The sequence below is a fragment of the Erinaceus europaeus genome, chromosome 16 (assembly GCF_950295315.1).
Source record: "Erinaceus europaeus chromosome 16, mEriEur2.1, whole genome shotgun sequence".
Classification (NCBI taxonomy): Eukaryota; Metazoa; Chordata; class Mammalia; order Eulipotyphla; family Erinaceidae; genus Erinaceus; species Erinaceus europaeus.
This window is the reverse complement of record NC_080177.1, coordinates 28,472,155-28,493,832: the sequence shown is the minus strand read 5'-3', so window position 1 is coordinate 28,493,832 and position 21,678 is coordinate 28,472,155. Positions and strand designations below refer to the sequence as shown.

The window sequence follows — 21,678 nt, the reverse complement described above, 5'->3', positions numbered from 1 at the left end:
CTCAACACTCACCAGTCACCAAATTTCATACAGGTCAAAAAGTTGAACAAAGGGTTCAGAGGAAAAACAGATTACAGCGTGTTTCATAGGACACTATTAATTAACCATGGGTGTTGATGAATGTCAAAATTTTAAGCACACATATATTTATGTGTTAAATATTTTAAATATTTATTTTCTCTTTTGTTGCCCTTGTTTTTTATTGTTGTTGTGGTTATTGTTGTTGTTATTTATGTTGTTGTCATAGGACAGAGAGAAATGGAGAGAGGAGGGAAAGACAGAGAGTAGGAGAGAAAGATAGACACCTGCAGACCTGCCTCACCGCTTGTGAAGTGACTCCCCTGCAGGTGGGGAGCTGGGCACTCGAACCGGGATCCTTAAGCCAGTCCTTGTGCTTCATGCCACGTGTGCTTAACCCGCTGCGTTACCTCCCAACTCCCTTAAACAATTTTTGTATTAAAACATATTATACGTAATTGTACTATAGCCAGATATTTTATTGTATCTCTTTGTTCTCTGGATAGAGAACCTGTGTTTAGGTTATTGTACTCTTTAACAAGTTTACTTATGAAGAAAGAGAACCAGAGCATCACTCTGGCATATGTGATGTGGGGAATTGAACTTGGGACCTCATACTTGAGAGTCTAACACTTTATCCACTGAATAACCTTCTTGGTCACAAATATTGTACTTGTAACAACACATTTTTATTATAATGTAGTTTTTATTCAGTATATTAAAGGAACTTCTTATTTTTGAAAGTAAATGATTGCCTCTGTTTAGCTGATTTCCAGCTGATTTTTTTAATGTTTTATGCAACATAAGCTGCTTTTCCAGGAGTTTGAAGAAGAATCAGTCTTGTACTGTACTCACCACCCACCAGTCACCAAATTTCATACAGGTCAAAAAGCTAAGCAAAGAGTTCAGAGGAAAGCAGATTACAGCACGTTTCACAGAACACTGTTAATTAACTATAGGTGTTGATTATGCCCTTTGGAGTTTATATTGGTCTTTTGTTGTTTTTAATCTAAGAAAAGTTCTCATCATGTAAATAGTTGAGTGATTTTAATGTATTTTGCTTCCAATGTGAGTAAAATAATATCCTCATGAGATAATTTTCCTGTGTATTTCCTGACTTTTCTCTCTAATATTGTATTAGAACACCATATGTTACTTCTCTCTGGGTAAGATTTCAGTAGAACCAGCAATTTGGGGATTGTTAATTTAGTGCTTTCATGTTTCTTGAGAAGTAGGAGGGCATGCCTTTCTATTCTAAAGACATCTGTGAACTGATAAAACAAAAGCTTTTGGCAAAGTTTTGATGAGCATACTTGGTAAAAGTTCTCTGGTCTAAAAAAATAGGTAAGAAAACATTCTTGATGGCACATGTGATAGAATCAGATGTTATTTGATTATGCTCAATTCTGACTTTGTGTTCCCCTCACCAGCCCGCCTGACTTGTTATACTGCCTCCAACCCTACCCAGTGTAGTTGCCACCTACTGAGTGACCAAAAGCCTGGGATAAGATGTAGATAAAAGAGTTTCTTTGAAGCTCAGGTATATAAATCATCATAACACCTGGACTTCAAAGAGATGTCTTTACTTCACCTTAATCCCTTCATGTCCTTGGCTTCCCTCAAAAAAACTTTCCTTTGAGGGGCTGGGCAGTAGTGCATTCAGTTAAGTGAACATATTACCATGTTCGAGGACCTGGATTCGAGTCCCTTCTCCCCATCTCTAGGGGGGACACTTCACAAGTGGTGAAGCAGGTTTGCAGGTGTCTATCTTTCTCTGTCCCTCTCTTATCTCCCCCTCCCCTCTCAATTCAATAAAATAGAAAGGGGAAAAAAATAAGGCCACCAGGAGTGGTGGATTCATAGTGCTGGTATTGAGCCCCCGCAATAAACCTGGTGAAAAAAAAACAAATGACCCTCTAAAACAAACAAAATTTTCTTTCCTTGTGTAGGCATGACCTTGACCTACATTTAAACTTGATTTCATCTAAAGCAATAGTGGGTAGGAATAGTGGGTGGATTAAGCGCAGGTGGCGCAAAGCACAAGGACCTGCAGAAGGATCCCGGTTCAAACCCCGGCTCCCCACCTGCAGGGGAGTCGCTTCACAGGCGGTGAAGCAGGTCTGCAGGTGTCTATCTTTCTCTCCCCCTCTCTGTCTTCCCCTCCCTCTCTCCATTTCTCTCTGTCCTATCCAACAACAACGACAACAACAATAATAACTACAACAATAAAACAACAAGGGCAACAAAAGGGAATAAATAAATAAATAAAATAAAATAAATTTAAAAAAAAAAAAAAAAAAGGAATAGTGGGTGGGAATATACTTTCTTAAGGGAATGTAAAACCTTATTTTTGGTCCTAAGGTTTGCATTCCTTCAAGACTGACTGAAATATGATAGGCTTTCCTCATTTTGTTTTGTTTTACTTTAGATATTTATTATATCTGACAGGATAGAGAGGTTGAGAGGGTAATATGTGAGCTCAAGCATTCAGCCACCACCTGATCACCTCAGTTTGCTTTAGAGCTAAGAGCCTGTAGCAAGAAGAAATAAGAAAGCTTCATAATAGGTCAGTGGAAATACTTGAATTTTCCACCAGACTGACTCTCCACCTCCTTCCTTTGAATTCTACCCTCAAGGTTAGAATGTGCATTTCCTCTGCAGAGCAGCATGGTAGCTCAGTATTCACTGAGCCTGTGGAATGTGGTAGAAGTATAAAGTATGCTCTGTGCATACAGTTTTTAAATGAGGGGCCAGGAGGTGATGCACCTGGTTGAGTGCACATATTATAGAGTGCAATGACCCGGGTTCAAGTCCCTGGTCCCCACCTGCAGGGGAAAAGCTTTGCAAGTGGTGAAGTAGTGCTGCAGGTGTCTCTCTCTCTCTCTAACACTCCCTTCCCTCTTGATTTTTAGCTGTCTCTATCAAACAAAATAAAGATAATAAAAACATTTCAAAGAAGTTTTTAAATGAATAAAATATTTTAACAGCTTAAAATATTGACTGCTTTCTTAAATGATAGCAATTTTGACACTTGGCCCAATAAATGTATTATTTTAATTAATTTATCATGTTATTTATTTTTTTTTACTGTGCCTACTATTTTTTTAATTTGTAGATAAATCTAAGTTTATTAATACCAAGGTAATAGTTTTTTAAAATTATCTTTATTTATTGGATAGAGAATGCCAGAAATCAAGAGGGAAGGGGGTGATAGAGAAGGAGAGAGACAGAGAGACACCTGCAGCATTGTTTCACCACTCGCAAAGCTTTCCCCCTGCAGGTGGGGGCCAGGGGCTTGAACCTGGGTCCTTGCGCATTGTAATACATGTGCTCAACCAGTTGCGCCACCACCTGCCCTCTAGTTTTCTAATTTATTAGCTTTCATGGGTAGATCCTTTTTTATTTTTCCTCTTCTCTCTATGGGTCTTCATGGAATTGGAATTCAGAGCCCTCTAGTCATCTTCCCCTAACATTTACCCACCTGAGAGTATTCTTTTTTTTAAATATATTTTTAGGGGGCTGGGCAGTAGCGCAGTGTGTTAAGTGTACATGGCGCAAAGTACAAGGACCGGCTTAAGGATCCTGGCTTTGAGCCCCCAGCTCTCCACTTGCAGGGTGGTCACTTCGTTTGCATTGAAGCAGGTCTGCAGGGGTCTGCCTTTCTTCCCCCCTCTCTGTCTTCCCTCCCTCTCTTGATTTCTCTGTCCTATCCAACAACAACAATAACAATAACAATAACAATAGTGACAAGGGCAACAAAATGGAAAAAATGACCTCCAGGAGCAGTGGATTCATAGTGCAGGCACTGAGCCCCAGCAATAACCCTGAAGGCAAAACATATATATTTGAATTAGTGGTTTAATAATATATAACATGACTGTAAGATAACAAGTACAGGGAGTCGGGCTGTAGTGCAGCAGGTTAAGCGCAGGTGGCGCAAAGCACAAGGACCGGCATAAGGATCCCGGTTCGAACCCCGGCTCCCCACCTGTAGGGGAATCGCTTCACAGGTGGTGAAGCAGGTCTGCAGGTGTCTATCTTTCTCTCCTCCTCTCTGTCTTCCCCTCCTCTCTCCATTTCTCTCTGTCCTATCCAACAACGACAACAACAATAATAACCACAACAATAAAACAACAAGGGCAACAAAAGGGAATAAAATAAATATTAAAAAAAAAAGATAACAAGTACAATTCTATACAGTTCCCACCACAAGAGTTCTGTGTCCCATCCCCTCCATTGGAAGCTCCCCTATTCTTTCTTTGGTGCAATACACCAACTCCAGTTCAGGTTCTAATTGTGTTTCCTCTTCAGCTTAGCAGTCTGCATGGTCTCTAGTTTCAGCTGGTGGAAGCCTCGGCAGGGTAGAAATACCACATAAACATCCTTGTCAAGTGGAGGCTTCAGGTGGCTCAGAAAGATGTTGAGGCTTGTCCTGAAAACTTTCTGCAAGATTTTGTTGTTTGATATTTTTATATATGAAACAATCTATGGAAAACTTTTAAAAATTTTTTCTCTATTGGGGAGTTAATGTTTTACTTTCCACAGTAAATGCAATAGTTTGTACATGCATAACAGTTTCCAGTTTTCCATATAACAATACAACCCCCACTAGGTCCTCTGAATCCTTCTTGGACCTGTATTCTTCCCCCCTACACACCCCAGAGTCTTTTACTTTGGTGCGATATGTCAATTCCAGTTCAGGTTCTACTTGTGTTTTCTTTTCTGATCTTGTTTTTCAACTTCTGCCTGAGAGTGAGATCATCCCATATTCATCCTTCTGTTTCTGACTTATTTCACTTAACATGAATTTTTCAAGGTCCATCCAAGATCTGCTGAAAATGATGAAGTCACCATTTTTTTATAGCTGAGTAGTATTCCATTGTGTATATAGACCACAACTTGCTCAGCCACTCATCTGTTGTTGGACACCTGGGTTGCTTCCAGGTTTTGGCTATTACAAATTGTGCTGCTAAGAACATATGTGTACACAGATCTTTTTGGATGGGTGTGTTGGGTTCCTTAGGCTATATCCCCAGGAGAGGAATTGCAGGATCATAGGGTAGGTCCATTTCTAGCCTTCTGAGAGTTCCTATGGAAAACTCTTGTTTCCATAGCTTTTTGGTTGCATGGATAGATTCCTGTCTTTAAGAGACAAGGCACAGTATGCATACCTCATCCAGAAGAAAGAGCACACTATTGTCCCTGGTCTATTGATTGCATGGACCTTTGTTTTATTTGTTTCTTTTTTTGTATACAGTGCTGATAACCAGTTTCAATAATTTTTTTTAATCTCCCTTCATTATAGACTAACCTCCCAGGTTTCTACTTCCATACTCATTATCACCTCATGTTACCTCTTCAACATCTTTCTACTCTCCTCACCATCCCAGCACTCATATCACTAGAAGAATATTTTTTTCTTGCTGACTTCTTTATTTGAAATTTATATTTATTTTTAAGTTTGTATTATCTTTATTTATTTATTGGATAGAGACAGCTAGAAATTGAGAACAAATGGGATGATAAAGAGGGAGAGAGACAGAAAAACACCTACAGCCCTGCTTCACCACTTGCAAAGCTTTCCCTCTGCAGGTGGGGACTGGGGGCTCGAACCGGGGTCCTTGCACATTGTAACATGTGCACACAACCAGGTGCGCCACCACCTGACCCCTGAAATTTATACTTATTAACATTTTAAGATATTTATATATTTTATATATATATATTTTTAAAAATTTTATTTATTTATTCCCTTTTGTTGCCCTTGTTGTTTTATTGTTGTAGTTATTATTGATGTCGTTGTTGTTGGATAGGACAGAGAGAAATGGAGAGAGGAGGGGAAGACAGAGAGGGGGAGAGAAAGAAAGACACCTGCAGACCTGCTTCACCGCCTGTGAAGGGACCTGCCTGCAGGTGGGGAGCCGGGGGTTTGAACCGGGATCCTGACGCCGGTCCTTGAGCTTAGTGCCACCTGCACTTAACCCGCTGCGCTACAGCCCGACTCCCATATTTTATATATTTTATGAAGGGGAGACCAAGACCAGAGGATCACTCTGGAACATGTACCAGGAATCAAACCTGGGGTATCAGACATGTAAGTTCTGTGCTCTACAACTCAGTCACCTCCCCAGGGACATACATTGACCATATTGCAAACATTTGGACAAATACTAAAATATTTTTCATCTGAAAAACCTAGGAAGTAAAATATTTTTCATCTGAAAAACCTAAAAAGATACCAGTGGCTATGAAATAGTTCACTCAGTACAGAACATACCTTAGCATGCACAAGGCCCTGGGTTTGAGCCCTGACACCATGTGGGAGCACCACAGAAAGCACCGGAGAAGCAATGTGTACTTTCTCGATTCTATTCTTCTCTCCCACTCACTCTCTTCTTTCTGCTTCTTCAAATAAAAATGAAAAATATATTTGGACTTGTCTTTCACTGCTTACTGACAGAATTTGTGTGGCTTAATAACCTCTGGGTCACAAGGAATCATCCTTCAAAGGGACATTTTGAAGATAAGAACTTGCCTAGATTACCAAAAGACTGCACTTCTTCTCAACCTATAACTGTGTTTTGTTACACTGCAGGGAGAAAATATCAGACACACAAAAAGACTGGAAATTCTTTGAGGTGAGTCACTTATTTTATTTTTTTTCTTTGACATGAAACATGTAGTCATTTACTAGAAAGGATGTTAGCAAGATATATAGCACATTTTACATTTTTTGTTTGATTTTCCTCCTGCGAAACTGAACATGTGTATATTTCCCCAGATTTTCTCAGGAACTTATTTATTTATTTATTTAACCAGAGCACTGCTTAGCTCTGGTTTATGGTGGTGTGGGGGATTGAACATGAGACTTTGGCGCTTCGGGCATGAGAGTCTCTTTGCATAACCATTATGTTATTTCCCTCATTTCCTTGCTCCCTCCCTCCTTTCTTCCTTCCGTCCTTCCTCCTTCCCTCTTTCTCTTCTTTCTTTCTTTCTTCCTCTCTTTCTTTCTTCCTTTCTTTCTTTCTTTTCTTTCTGCCCTACAAGTATTATTGTTGGGGGAATTCTCTTCTCCCTGAGGCCATTTTTTCTTCCTTCCTTTTTTTCTTCTCATCCCCCCCCCATTTTATTTTTTTATGATAGTAGATAAATTGAAATTGAGAGGGGAGGGAGAATAGAGAGGGAGAAAGAGAGACATCTGCAGTACTGCTTCATGACTGGTGAAGCTTTCCTCACTACAGGTGGGGAAGAGGGGCTTGAACCTGGGTCCTTGTGTATGGTAACGTGTGTGTTTAATCAGGTGCATCACTGCCTGATCCCTTTCTCGGGAATTAAAAAAAAGTGGGTTGCTTGTCTACTTTTCATTATTAAGCAGACAGGTAGTTTATTTATTGGGCCTGGGAGGAGGCGCACCCTGTTAAGAGTACATATTGCCCCCCCACACCTATGGACATCTAATCTTTGACAAAGGTGCTCAGACTATTAAATGGGGAAAGCAGAGTCTCTTCAACAAATGGTGTTGGAAACAATGGGTTGAAACATGCAGAAGAATGAAACTGAACCACTGTATTTCACCAAATACAAAAGTAAATTCCAAGTGGATCAAGGACTTGGATGTTAGACCACAAACTATCAGATACTTAGAAGAATATATTGGCAGAACTCTGTTCCACATAAATTTTAAAGACATCTTCAATGAAATGAATCCAATTACAAAGAAGACTAAGGCAAGTATAAACCTATGGGACTACATCAAATTAAAAAGCTTCTTCACAGCAAAAGAAACCACTATCCAAACCAAGAGACCCCTCACAGAATGGGAGAAGATCTTTACATGGCATATACATCAGACAAGAGTTTAATAACCAACATATATAAAGAGCTTGCCAAACTCAACAACAAGACAACAAATAACCCCATCCAAAAATGGGGGAGGACATGGACAGAATATTCACCACAAAAGAGATCCAAAAGGCTGAGAAACACATGAAAAAATGCTCCAAGTCTCTGATTGTCAGAGAAATGCAAATAAAGACAACAGTGAGATACCACTTCACTCCTGTGAGAATGTCATACATCAGAAAAGGTAACAGCAGCAAATGCTGGAGAGGTTGTGGGGTCAAAGGAACCCTCCTACACTGCTGGTGGGAATGTAAATTGGTCCATCCTCTGTGAAGAACAGTCTGGAGAACTCTCAGAAGGCTAGAAATGGACCTACCCTATGATCCTGCAATTTCTCTCTTGAGGATATATCCTAAGGAACCCAACATATCCATCCCAAAAGATCTGTGTACACATATGTTCTTGGCAGCACAATTTGTAATAGCCAAAACCTGGAAGCAACCCAGGTGTCCAACAACAGATGAGTGGCTGAGCAAGTTGTGGTATATATGCACAATAGAATACTACTCAGCAGTAAAAAATGGTGACTTCACCATTTTCAGCAGATCTTGGATGGACCTTGAAAAATTCATGTTACGTGAAATAAGTCAGAAACAGAAGGATGAATATGGGATGATCTCACTCTCAGGCAGAAGTTGAAAAACAAGATCAGAAAAGAAAACACAAGTAGAACCTGAACTGGAATTGACATATCGCACCAAAGTAAAAGACTCTGGGGTGGTTGGGTGGGGAGAATACAGGTCCAAGAAGGATTCAGAGGACCTAGTGGGGATTGTATTGTTATATGGGAAACTGGGGAATGTTATGCATGTACAAACCATTGTACTTACTGTTGAATGTAAAACATTAATTCCCCAATAAAAAAAAAAAAAAGAGTACATATTGCCATGCTTTAGGACTTGGGTTCAAGCCCATTCTCCCCACATGCATGGGGGATGTTCACAAGTAGTGAAGCAGTTCTGCAGGTGTCTCTCTTTCTCCCTTTCTATCTTCTCCCCCCTCCTGTCAATTTCTCTTTGTCTTGTCAAATTAAAAAAAAAAAAAAGAAAAGAAAAATGGCTTCTGAGAATGGTGGATTCATTGTGCAGACACTGAGCCCAGCAACAACCCTGGTGTCAACAAAAATAAATAAAAATAAAAAAGAATATATCATATCATTGCTATGGATTGTGAATCTTGTTTGTTTTCTGTCCTAGTCCTTTTATACTTTCTGTACATACATAGCTTGGATTGTCTTCCGACGCCAACAGTTTGTAGAGATTGAGGAAGAAATAGGGAGGCTTTTTCGTACCAATATGTTCAACATTCCTCGAAGGAAACGTGAGGATGAAGAATTAGGAGGGGAAAAGAAACGCATGACATTTGTACAATTCAGGTCTGAATTTTGATATTCCTAAGCGAATGGATTTTTTGAGAACATAGGATGATGTGACCTAAATGTCTCTCCCTTTTCTGCCCATAGGAGAATGATGGCAAGACGCCCAGCGATTAAAAAAGCCATTTACATGCGGTCTCCAGTCATGTCTACTCTGCTGCCATCTCTCAGAGAAAAAGCTCTAAGTGTCCTTGATAAAAAGCATCATCAAGTAGGCACCAAACACTCAACCCAGATGCAAACACACATGGAGTGTTTGGACTCTGTTCCCATGGAAATGTAAGTAGTCCAGGGAAGAAAAATAACTCCAAGTGTTAAGACTCAGGAGGGACAGGGCCTCAGACATCGTGCCTCTGCCATAAAACTGTAACAAAGGGAGTTGGGCTGTAGTGCAGCAGGTTAAGTGCAGGTGGTGCAAAGCACAAGGACCGGTGTAAAGATCCAGATTCAAGCCCCTGGCTCCCCACCTGCTGGGGAGTCGCTTCACAAGCCGTGAAGCAGGTCTGCAGGTGTCCATCTTTCTCTCCCCCTCACTGTCTTCCCCTCCTTTCTCGATTTCTCTCTGTCCTACCTATCAACAACGGCAGCAGTAACAACAACAATGACGATAAATAATAAGGGCAACAAAAAGGAATAAATATTAAAAAAAAAACTGTAACAAAGATAAAAGCTACAACTTCCTACCATCTGTTTCCTTTGCAGACCAACTTTTGGTATGCTCATCTAGAATAGAAAAAAAAATACTAGAAAGTTATGCTAGATTTCAAGTAATTTTTAATTGAAGGACTGCATAGTAGACTTTATAAAGCTGAGGTTTTTCCAGAAGAAGAATCATCTTTGGGGAATTTGAGAAAGACCAGTACAAAATTTTTGCTAATGGATACATTTTGGACTCATATTTGAGACTACAGTGGTGGTTCATGGAAACAGGTGTTTGGCTATGTGAAATACACAGATATTTCTGTTTCTGTATTACTTCCCTTGTATATACAAACATACACACAGGCAAGCACAACCACAGCCATAACCACATACTTTAGGCTTTGGTCTCACTATTTCCTCTAATCCAATAATTCTTTTCACAGAGTTGGAATCTTGGGAGAGCCTCGAAGTCAATTCAATCCCCATACCCTTCTGCCCCTTGATCCTGAAGATAACACAAATTCAGGTGGGAGAAACTCTTCCCTCATAGAAAGAAACAACATGAAGGTTCAGGATACACTGGATTTAGTCATGAAAACATTGTCCCCGCAAACAACATTCCCCAAATGAGCTGGTACATTCCATTTCTGTAACTAAGTCCTTGTATTAGGAAGAAACTACTTTAGCTTAATTACTTATATAAAGTAATTATACTGGACCAATATGTTGGACTACTGCTATTGTTAAACTCTGAAATTTGTTCACATTTGTTAAAAGTTCGACCATTAAAGTATCCCCAAAAATCTCTTGAGAAGTTCATTCCTTTTGGCATTTATTAACTACATTGGTAGCTTATGCAACTGTTTATAGTAATATAGTAGGGTACTTAAGCAGTGTTCAAGTGGGCTAGTGAAGAAATATTCCAATGGTTTCTAAGTTTATTTTTTCCTACAGGAGAGTATCTCTAGTACATTAGAAACCAAAAATTCATAAAAAGGAAAATTAAATTATTTTAACCAGAAATATTTCTATAGCTATAACTACATCTGCATTGGGATATAAAGTCTGTCTGATTCATTTTGAAGCTTTTTACATATATGTTTCATTCATTCTTTTATTTGTTTACTTAGTAGTGAATACATATTGAATTCTTGCTCCATCCAAAGCTTTGTGCTGAATTACGTATGGAAAAAAGATCTTCAAACCAGAACCTGTTCTCAGAACTGAGTGGTAGAAAAAGTAACTAAGGGGCCAGATGGTGGTGCACCTGATTGAGCGCACAAGTCACAAAGCGCAAGGAAACAGGTTCAAGCTCCCAGTCTCTACCTGCAGGGGGAAAGCTTTACAAGTGGTGAAGCTATGCTGTCGGTATCTCTCTGTCTCTCACCCTCTCTACCTCTCCCTTCCCTCTCAATTTCTGTCTGTATACAAAAAATAAATGAAGATAATAAAAAATTTTAAAAAGGTAAATAAAACACACACATATGATTCCATTTTCACCTAGTGAATTTGCAGAAGGGGACCAGGGACTTGAACTCAGGTCCTTGAGCATGGTAGCATGTGCACTCTTCCAGGTGAGCCCCCAAAAGAACATTTTAAATAACACTATAGGCATTCAATAAAATATTTGAAAATGAGTGGACTCTACAGAACAAATATTATCCTGTTGTTCAACAAAATGGGGGGAGGGAGGTAAAGGGAAGCTTTAGAATAAGAAAGATTTGCTTTTTAACTATCAGTCAAATGCAATGCATGGACCTTGCTGGGTCCTGACTTGAACAAGTCAGTCATTCTGTTGTATATCTCTCTCTCAATCTCTCTACATATATATGTATATATATATATATATATATATATATTTATATGTGTGTACAAGCATATCTATAGGAATTTAATAATAAGAGGACATTTAATATATACTATTAAGAAAATATTTGGCAAATTTGTTAAGTGTGATAGTTTTTTAAATTTTTTTAAATTTATTTATTTTCCCTTTTGTTGCCCTTGTTGTTTTTATTGTTGTCATAGTTATTATTGTTGTTGTTATTGATGTCGTCGTTGTTGGATAGGACAGAGAGAAATGGAGAGAGGAGGGGAAGACAGAGGGGGAGAGAAAGACAGACACCTGCAGACTTGCTTCGCCGCCTGTGAAGGGATTCCCCTGCAAGTGGGGAGCCGGGGGCTTGAACCGGGGATCCTTACGCCGGTCCTTGTGCTTTGCACCACGTGTGCTTAGCCTGTTGTGCTACCACCTGACTCCCAAGTGTGATAGTTTTATTGTATTTTTTAAAAAAATTTTTAAATATCTATTTTATTTATTCTCTTTTGTTGCCCTTCTTGTTTTATTGTTGTAGTTATTATTGTTGTTGTCGTTGTTGGATAGGACAGAGAGAAATGGAGAGAGGGAGGGGAAGACAGAGAGGAGGAGAGAAAGATAGACACCTGCAGACCTGCTTCACCGACTGTGAAGCGCCTCCCCTGCAGGTGGGGAGCCGGGGTTCCAACCGAGATCCTTATGCCGGTCCTTGTGCTTTGCGCCACCTGCGCTTAGCCCGCTGCACTACAGCCCGACTTCCAGTTTTATTGTATTTTTATGAGCCTCCCTTTCTCTTTAAAAGGTACAAAACTTTAATGTTTATTTTTATTTGGCCTACAGGGTTATCACTGGGGCTTGGTGCCTGCACTATGAATCCACTGCTCCTGAAGGCTTTTTAAAAAAAAATTTATTAGATAGGACAGAGAGAAATTGAGAGTGGGAGAGGGAGATAGACAGACAGAAAGACACTTGCAGACCTGCTTCACCGCTGTGAAGCGACCCACCCCGCCCCTTCAGGTAGGGAGCCTGGGGCTCGAACCAGGATCCTTCTTCTTCTAGCATTTGCCCTTCTTCCATAGCCAGTCAACAGCGTCAGGTTGAGCCTGATGTAAAGTTTCGAGACCTCCTTTGAATCTGGAGAGGTGGCAGTCGTTGACTATGTGGGTCATAGTCTGTCTGTAGCCGCAGGGGCAGTTCGGGTCGTCTCTGGCTCCCCAGCGGTGGAACATAGCGGTGCACCGGCCATGGCCTGTTCGATAGCGATTGAGGAGGGCCCAATCATAACGTGCTAGGTCAAAGCCGGGTTGACGCTTGCAGGGGTCTGTGATGAGGTGTTTGTTCTTTACCTCAGCTGACTGCCAACTCTGTTTCCAAGAGTCTGGAACAGAGAAGATCAGTGTAGGCGTAGGGGACCAGATTGGGTGACGAGACGTCAAGCGTTGGACAGGGTGGGCGAAGATAACACGTTTGGCGAAGGACAGCCCCTCAACATTAAGTTGGAGGACTCGAAGAGCAGGACCAACAGCTTGAAAGGATCCTTATGGTCCTTGTACTCCATACTATGTGCTCTTAACCCAGTGCACTACCACCTGGCCCCCCAAACTTTAATATTTACATAAAGGAAAAATAGCAACAGAAAGGAAAACGAGAAGCATGAGTAGTATCAGGTCTCCATATCCTACCAGATGTGATAGTGACTGGACTGGTATTCCATCCTCTCCTCAATCTTTTTACTGTACAGAAAGCACAGACCAAAGCATATGTGAGAATGTTAATTATATAAATAAAAATCATACCCCTGAGGGGGAAAAGGGGCAGTAAATTCTCTACATGCTCAGACAACTGGAATCAGCTTTTGACTGCTACAAGCAGAGCAGATGGACCTCACGTGGGCATGGCAGAAGGTGAAAGCACGAATGTGTTTTTAGTGCAGTTTCTCTGAGCCCACTGACTGGATAAATGTGCTGATTTCTACCCAAACGCTGTTGCCTAACTTGGGAATAATTATCTCCTCCTCCACACCACTCACCCCTTTCCCTCCACTCACATCCCTTATCATGTGCTGATAATCACACACTAATGCAGCTTTAAAAGGCACAGATGGAGCATTTGAGGATTCAAGGCTCTTGTGTCATTGCACACAAAGAATAAAGTGAGGAGGAGGCCTGTCATCACTGGATTCAAACTGTAATATGTATCCATTAAAGAACAATTGGGGTGGGGGGGAGCTGGGGGAGGTGGTGACATACCTCCTTAAGCGCACATATTACTATGTGCAAGGACCCAGGTTTGAGCCCCCGCTGGTCACCAGGAGTGGTAGATTCTTACTGTTGGCACTGAGCCCCAGAGGTAAACCTGATGGCAATAAAAATCAATCAATCAATCAATCAATAAGTAAGTAAGTAAATAAATAACACTTGGGTGGATTTTAGAACTAGACATTTCCCTCACTAATTCTTATAGCAAGCCAGGAAAATAAATGTGATGGTTGTATTGCTGAATTTTCAAGTCAGGAGCCTAGGATGTTGCCAGTCTAGGATTTAAGTTTCTGTTTGAGAATTCAAAACTCTTGTGTCATTGCACACAAAGAATAAAGTGAGGAGGTGGCCTGTCATCACAGGACTCACACTGTAATATGTATCCATTAAAGAACAATTGGGGTGGGGGGAGCTGGGCTAGGTGGTATTAAGTGATTGCTTTATTGAATTACAAGCAATTGTGTATGGTCTACCTACAGCATTAAGTCCTGAGGAAACTCTGGCAAGGCACAAATGGACTTTGCCTTCTCACAGGATTGGAGGGTGGGATGAGAGGGAGGACCATGTGCTTTGCTTTTTTTGGTTTTTTTGTGGTAGGTATTGGGATTTTTATCTGTTAATAGCTGAGTTGGTAATTAAGCAAATTTTATGGAAGAAGTGACATATGGAGCTGGGTGGCGGTGCATCCATGTTGAGCTCACATCTTGTGAAGCACACAGATCCAGGTTCAAGCCCCCAGTGTTCTGCTACAGGGGGGAAGCAGTGCTGCAAGTGTCGCTTTCTCCCTATCTTCCCTTTCCCCCTCAGTTTCTCTCTGTCTCTTGTCTAACAAACAAAGATATATTAAGGTGTAAGGATCCTGGTTCGAGCCCCCGGCTCCCCACCTGCAGGGGAGTCGCTTCACAGGCGGTGAAGCAGGTCTGCAGGTGTCTATCTTTCTCTCCCCCTCTCTGTCTTCCCCTCCTCTCTCCATTTCTCTCTGTCCTAGCCAACAACGAATGACAACAGCAATACCCACGACAAGGCTACAACAACAAGGGCAACAAAAGGGGGAAAATGGCTATGTCCCACCACCCGCCCCCCCCCGCCATCCCGGAAAGCCAAATGTCCACCCTCCCCCTCACCACAGGGTTTTTACTTTGGTGCCCTACTCTCGGAATGTACATTTTTCTTTCTTTTGCAATAAGGAAAAAGGAAAGCCAGTCTACACACAAGATAAAGGGCATACCCCTCCAAGTGGGTTCTAGATATTTAGGCCATGCTTTTTACTTCCATAGAGCATTGCTACTCTGCCTCTATTTAGAATAAATTTAACTTTGGCTGTCCTCCAAAAACATTAAAATTTTTTCAGATTTGGAAATGAAGTTTCATTGTTTCTCCCTAAACCGGCATGAAACTCAGATAAAGCAGTTCTTGGAAAGGATTAAAATATGAACTCAACTCACTACTTCTAAGCTATCTGGAATCCGGGAAAGTATATTTGTGGGAAGAGAGGCTTATATAAATACTTTCTGCAGTGACTCCACATGATAAGAGTTTAGTATAAGCAACTTATTTTTGGTGGATGATTCCAAATTAGGTGGAATTGCTAACATCCCAAGGTCAGTCTGACCCCTTTAGATTGGACATGACAAATTAAAAAAATGACCCACACCACAAATACAAAATGAGAAAGACCTCATTAAGAGCTACAAGTTAATTATTGATAGCGCAACTACTGGGAGAGCAAAAGAACAAGATGCTGAAATGTTAGCAAGATTGAAAACCAGAAAAACTACCAAGTGCCAATGCCTGGCCCTGGTCACATCTTTTTTTTTTTTTTTTGCCTCCAGGGTTATTGCTGGGGCTCAGTGCTTGCACCATGAATCACCGCTCCTGAAGGCCATTTTTTCCCCATTTTGTAGCCCTTGTTGTAGCCTTGTTGTGGTTGATGTCGTTCATTGTTGGATAGAACAGAGAGAAATGGAGAGAGGAGGGGAAGACAGATAGACTCCTGCAGACCTGATTCACCGCCTGTGAAGCGACTCCCCTGCAGGTGGGGAACCCAGGGCTCGAACCGGTATCCTTATGGCAGTCCTTGCGTTTTGTGCCACATGTGCTTAACCCGCTGCGCTATGGCCCAACTCACCCCCCTCCCCCGCCCTGTCACATCTTAATTGGAGAGCATACTTACCCAGTTTGAGTCTTTGTACTTTGGGGAATATATCTAAAGAAAACCTCTCCAAAGTGTGCCCTGCAAAAATGTGGGCCATGTGTGGGATAGAGGAAAATCTCTGGGTACAATTTTAAGCTAAATTCTAAAATGTAATATGATTTGTATTTGTATTTCATAATGGTTTACAAGATTATGAGTTTTCAGAAGTCTAGTCCCCCACTGCACTAGTGAGATTATTTAAACTGCAAAGAAAACTTAGAAACAGCACTGTGAGAGCTGGCACAGTTCGCAGAGCTTTGGACTTGCAAATACGAGGTCCAAGTAGGACCAGGAGTAGTGGAGTCACCATGCAAGCACTGAGCCCCAGAGATAACACTGGTGGCAAAACAAACAGAAGAAAAACAAAAAAATGAAACAAACAAAACCCCAATTCCTGAAAGAGGTCCTTAAGTCATTTCTCAAACATTTAAAAAAACATCTTAAACTTATGGTGCTAGTTTGAGGCAATTCTATCAACAACATATGGTGTCTACACTAAACATCTCACACAATATTTTAGTTACAATTTCAAAATTGCCTCATTTCATCACATTCTTATATCACAAAATCGAGAATCTCATGCACTCAGATGTAGATGCCTTACACACAATACACATACCAACCACAAGGATTGTGAACCTGGATGTGCAGAATATTTCTTCTTTGGCCTTTTGATATTGCAGTGATATTGCCAATATTTCTTTTTCTTTTCCCTTTTTTTTTGCCGATAGGGTTATCGCTAAATCTCAGTGCTGGCACTACTAATCCACTGCTCCCTTCAGCCATTTTTTCTCTCTCCTTTTTTTTTTTTCATTTGACAGGACAGAGAGAAATTGAGGGGGGGCAGGTAGATAGATAGATAGATAGATAGATAGAGAGAGAGAGAGAGAGAGAGAGAGAGAAAGAGAAAGAGACACCTGCTGACCTGCTTCACCGCTTGAGGGGAGCCAGGAGCTTGAGCCCGGATCCTTGTGCAGGTCCTTGTACATAATACTATGTGCATGTAACCTGGCATGCCACTGCCCAGCCCCTATCCAGCCTTCCGCCCCCAAATATTCTTTATAACATAGCATGTGATATGTTCAGACTTGAGTTTTGTACTAGTGGTCCAGTTTAACTCAAATCCAATGCGTTTCATTTAGTTGAACTATTACTGAAGATCTGTGGCAGATTCTTTTTTTCCCTTCAATTTTTAAATTTGTCATTAATAGTAGGTTACAAGATTGTAATATTACAGCGTATAGTTCCACACCACACCCACCACCAGTTCTGTGGCTCCACCCTCTCACTTCCCAAAGATAACCATCATAGCTCTCACAAGTCTTAGAAACAGTTTGCTCGCCACCACCACCACCCCCACCCCCACAAGTTCATGTTTATCACATCTCTAGATTCCTCATACGAGTGAATACATGTGGTAGTTGTCTTTCTCCTCTTTACTTATTTTACTTATTATACTTATTATTTTACTCACTATACTTCTCTTTACTTAGTTTGTTAAGTATAATCACCTCCAGTTCCATCCATTTTGTCCCAAAGGACACAATATAATGTCTTGATTGCAGAATAGTATTAGATGGAGTATATATCCTGTAACTTTTTTTTAGCCAGCCATCTTTTGAGGGGCATTTAGGCTGCTTCTACTCTTTAGCTATTGTGAATAATATAGCTATGAACATAGGAGTGCACATGTCTCTTCACATTAGTGTTTGAGTATCCTTAATTCACAGTGTTGGCATCGAGCCCTAGTGATAACCCTGGTAGCAATAAATCATCATCATTCACTGATATCTAAGGTATTTTTTTATTGTTAGCATGATTATTTTGCCTAAGTAGACATAGAACTCTGATATTCCTAAATCAATATGTTTATGAGGTATCTCTTTGCAAAAAGATTTCAAAAGCAGCATCGACAACTCAGAGTAACATCATAGATACCAGAGGCCCCAGGTTCAGTCTCTAGAACCACCATAAGTCAGAACTTAGCAATATTTTGGTATATATGAGAAAATTAATGGGGAGAGAAGTGTACATGTGTGACACTGACCTGGTAAATAATTTATTTCTCCCACCAGAGTGAAAAAAAAGTTAAATAGCAGTGGAGATTATGTTTATTTTTAATATTTTATTTACTTATTTATAGACTAGAGACAGAAAGAAATTGAGAGGGAACGGGGAATATAGAGAACAAGAGAGAAAGAGACCTGTAGCAACGTTTCATGGCTCTTTTTTTAAAAATTTTTATATATTTATTTTCCCTTTTGTTGCCCTTGTTTTTATTGTTGTTGTAGTTATTATTGTTGTTGGATAGGACAAAGAGAAATGATAGAGGAGGACAAGATAGACATTGGAAGAGAAAGACACCCGCAGACCTGCTTCATCGCTTGTAAAGTGACTCCCCAGCAGATGGGGAGCTGGGGCCTCCAATCCTTACGCTGGTCCTTGTGCTTCACGCCATGTGTGCTTAACCCACTGCGTTACGGCCTGACTCCCTGTTTCATGCCTCTTGAAGCTTCCCCCTGGCAGGTGGGGACAGGGGCTTGAACCTAGATCCTTGCACATTGTAATGTGTGCACTCAAAGGCGTGTGTCACCACTCAGTCCCTATTTTAAAAAAATATTTATTTCCTTTTGTTGCCCTTGTTTTATTGTTGTAGTTATTACTGTTGTTACTGATGCCGTCGTTGTTGGATAGGGCAGAGAGAAATGGAGAGAGGAGGGGAAGACAGAGAGGGGGGAGAGGAAGATTGAGAAGGATAGTGTGAAGTGACTCCCCTGCAGGTGGGAAGCGGGGGCTCGAACCAGGATCCTTATACTGGTCCTTTCACTTTGCACCACCTGAGCTTAACCCGCTGTGCTACTGCCCAACTCCCCCTATCTATTTATTTTGAATACCTCTTAAACATTTCGCCCAAACCATTTTCTGACAGAAAATAACAAATGCCAGAACAAGAAGTCCTATCTGTGATACATGGAGTAGGAGGAAACTCTTTGAACTCTGTTTCTAAAGATTCTGGTAATACCGGTTCAGATCACAGAACTATTAGAAGCAGGCAATTACCCCAGTTTATGTTTGAAATCGGTGGGAGTATAGAACACTGTAAGTAATGCAGAAAAATTCAAGAAATTCCACCTCCATGAAAGTTGCCATGACACAACAGAACAACAGAAATTAGAAAAGAGGACAAAGTGTTCCTACAGACTCAGACTGAAGCAGTGAGGGGATCGCTTCCAGTCTTCCCTCAGCCAGCAGTGTTGTTTTCTCACTTAATGCTTTCCTAAGCAGCAAATCTTGTTTTAAATCAGTCCTTCTTGGGGTACAAGGAGGGCAGCAGTGATAATTCTGGCTAGCCCAGTCCCCCACCCAGCATGCTCAGGCTGCTTTTCAAGGGGGGAAAGCTGTATATATGCCCAACTTTCTGGCAATAACAACTGGCCCCCAGTACCATTAATAGGAAGTCTTTATTTTCTGGAGTGAGTTGGGGAGTGGCAACTGAAAGAGGAGTGTTCAGTGTTTTCCTATGGTAAAAGGCCAAGGCTTTTCTGAAAGAAAATAACAGATCACTCTTTGTCTGTGATTTATGGACACCAGAGATCCCAGGAGGAATAGTTGGTGCCCATCACAAGATGCCACACCCTCGTCACATGCCTGTGTCAGGCTCTAAAATGAGACCTGATGAACCTTGCTCTGAATCTCTATCCTTGACCTCAGGCCAGCAACTCTATTTCCCAGTCTTCTTCTGTGGTGTCTGGTTTCACAGATGCCAAATAAAAACCCCACTGATTCAGCATTTGGGTTCATTGGTGCTGAACAAACCAGTTTCCTTTTGCAATACCTTCAGAAAAGGGTTTGATAAATGAACAACATAGTATAAAAGTTCTCAGAAGATGGAGGGTCTTAATCTAACAATGAATACTAATTGATATATTAAAAAGACATTAAGTGAGTTAGCCCTTGATAGTACTAGCATAATGTTGGAGAAGACTGTACATTGAAAAAAGGAAGAGGGACCAGGTGGTGGCACGCCTGGTTAAGTGCACAATCACAGTGCACAAGGACCCAGGTTCAACCCCCTAGTCCCCACCTGCATGGGGAAAGCTTCACAAGTGGTGAAGCAGAGCTGCAGGTGTCTCTCTGTCTCTTTCCCTGTCTATCTCCCCCACCTCCTCAATTTCTTTCTGTCCCTATCCAATAATAAATAAATAAATAAATACATTTTTAAAATATTTATTTTATTTATTTATTCCCTTTTGTTGCCCTTGTTGTTTTATTGTTGTAGTTATTACTGTTGTTGTCGTTGTTGGATAGGACAGAGAGAAATGGAGAGAGGAGGGGAAGACAGAGAGGAGGAGAGAAAGATAGACCCCTGCAGACCTGCTTCACCGCCTGTGAAGCGACTCCCCTGCAGGTGGGGAGCCGGGGTTCGAACCGGGATCCTTATGCCGGTCCTTGTGCTTTGCGCCACCTGTGCTTAACCCGCTGCGCTACAGCTGGACTCCCGATAAATACATTTTTTAAAAAAAGAAAGAAAAAGAAAAAAGGAAGGAAGAGAAACCAGAGATTCCAGGTTCAGCCCATGAAACCACCACAAGCTAAAGCTGAGCAGTGCTCTGGTCTTTCTCCTGAAAAGAAATGAAAGGGAGAGAGAGATAAAGGAGAGGAGGGGAATGGAGGGGAGGGGAGGGGAGGGGAGGGGAAAGGGGAGGAGAGGAGAGGGGAGGGGAGGAGGGGAGGGAACGGGAGGGGAGGGGAGAGGAGAGGAGAGGAGAGGAGAGGAGAGGAGAGGAGAGGAGAGGAGAGGAGAGGAGAGGAGAGGAGAGGAGAGGAGAGGAGAGGAGAGGAGAGGAGAGGATATCTTGTATTTTTATGTCAGCACTAATCTGGGACCTGGATTCATGGTCCACCCTCCCTCAGCCCCTCAACCCCTTAGCAATTCAGTCCCTCAGCCCCTCCCTTCAGCCCATAAACCTCTCAGCCCTTTAGTCCCTCTGCCCCTCAGTCCTACTCCTCAAACCCTCAGCAAATCAGCCCCTCCCCTCAACTCCTCAGTCTCTCAGCCCCTTAGCCCTCAGCTCCTCAGTCCCTCAGCCCTTAGCTCCACCCTACAAAACTTCCACTCAGCCCCTTACCCTCTCAACCTTCCAACTGTCCTCTACTTATTCCTCAGTCCTCAGTCCCTCAGCCCCTCAGCTTCACCCCCATCTTCCTCAAGAGGTCTGTTTCCCCTCTGTGAATGTGGACTGTCTTTCCAGTTAATTATGCTGCCTGTTTTACAACTTCCAGTGCTGTCTTTGTCCTCTTTGGTTAAATTTACTCCTTGATACTTCCTTCTTTCTATGGGATTCTTTTCTTTCTGCCTTTTGTTATTTGCATATAGAGATGCAGCAGATGTTGGAATATTAATTTTGTAGCTTACCACCTGGCTGTATTTTTTTGTTTTCAATTGTCTCTATATCCCACACTGGGGCTTTGC

At 41.4% G+C, this 21,678-nt stretch overlaps 1 protein-coding gene across 5 annotated transcripts in view; it reads left to right on the top strand.

Annotated features, from left to right (window-relative positions):
* PPP1R36 (protein phosphatase 1 regulatory subunit 36) overlaps positions 1 to 10,742 on the top strand; it is a 34,493-nt gene extending 23,751 nt beyond the window's left edge. For all 5 annotated transcript variants that reach the window (XM_060174835.1, XM_007531733.3, XM_060174837.1 and 2 more), the window contains 4 exons: positions 6,614 to 6,656; positions 9,117 to 9,295; positions 9,383 to 9,574; positions 10,381 to 10,742. In XM_060174835.1, the coding sequence (XP_060030818.1) occupies positions 6,614 to 6,656; positions 9,117 to 9,295; positions 9,383 to 9,574; positions 10,381 to 10,567 (601 nt within the window). In that variant the 3' untranslated portion in view covers positions 10,568 to 10,742. The remainder of the gene's footprint in view (positions 1 to 6,613; positions 6,657 to 9,116; positions 9,296 to 9,382; positions 9,575 to 10,380) is intronic.
* The last annotated feature ends 10,936 nt before the right edge of the window (positions 10,743 to 21,678 follow it).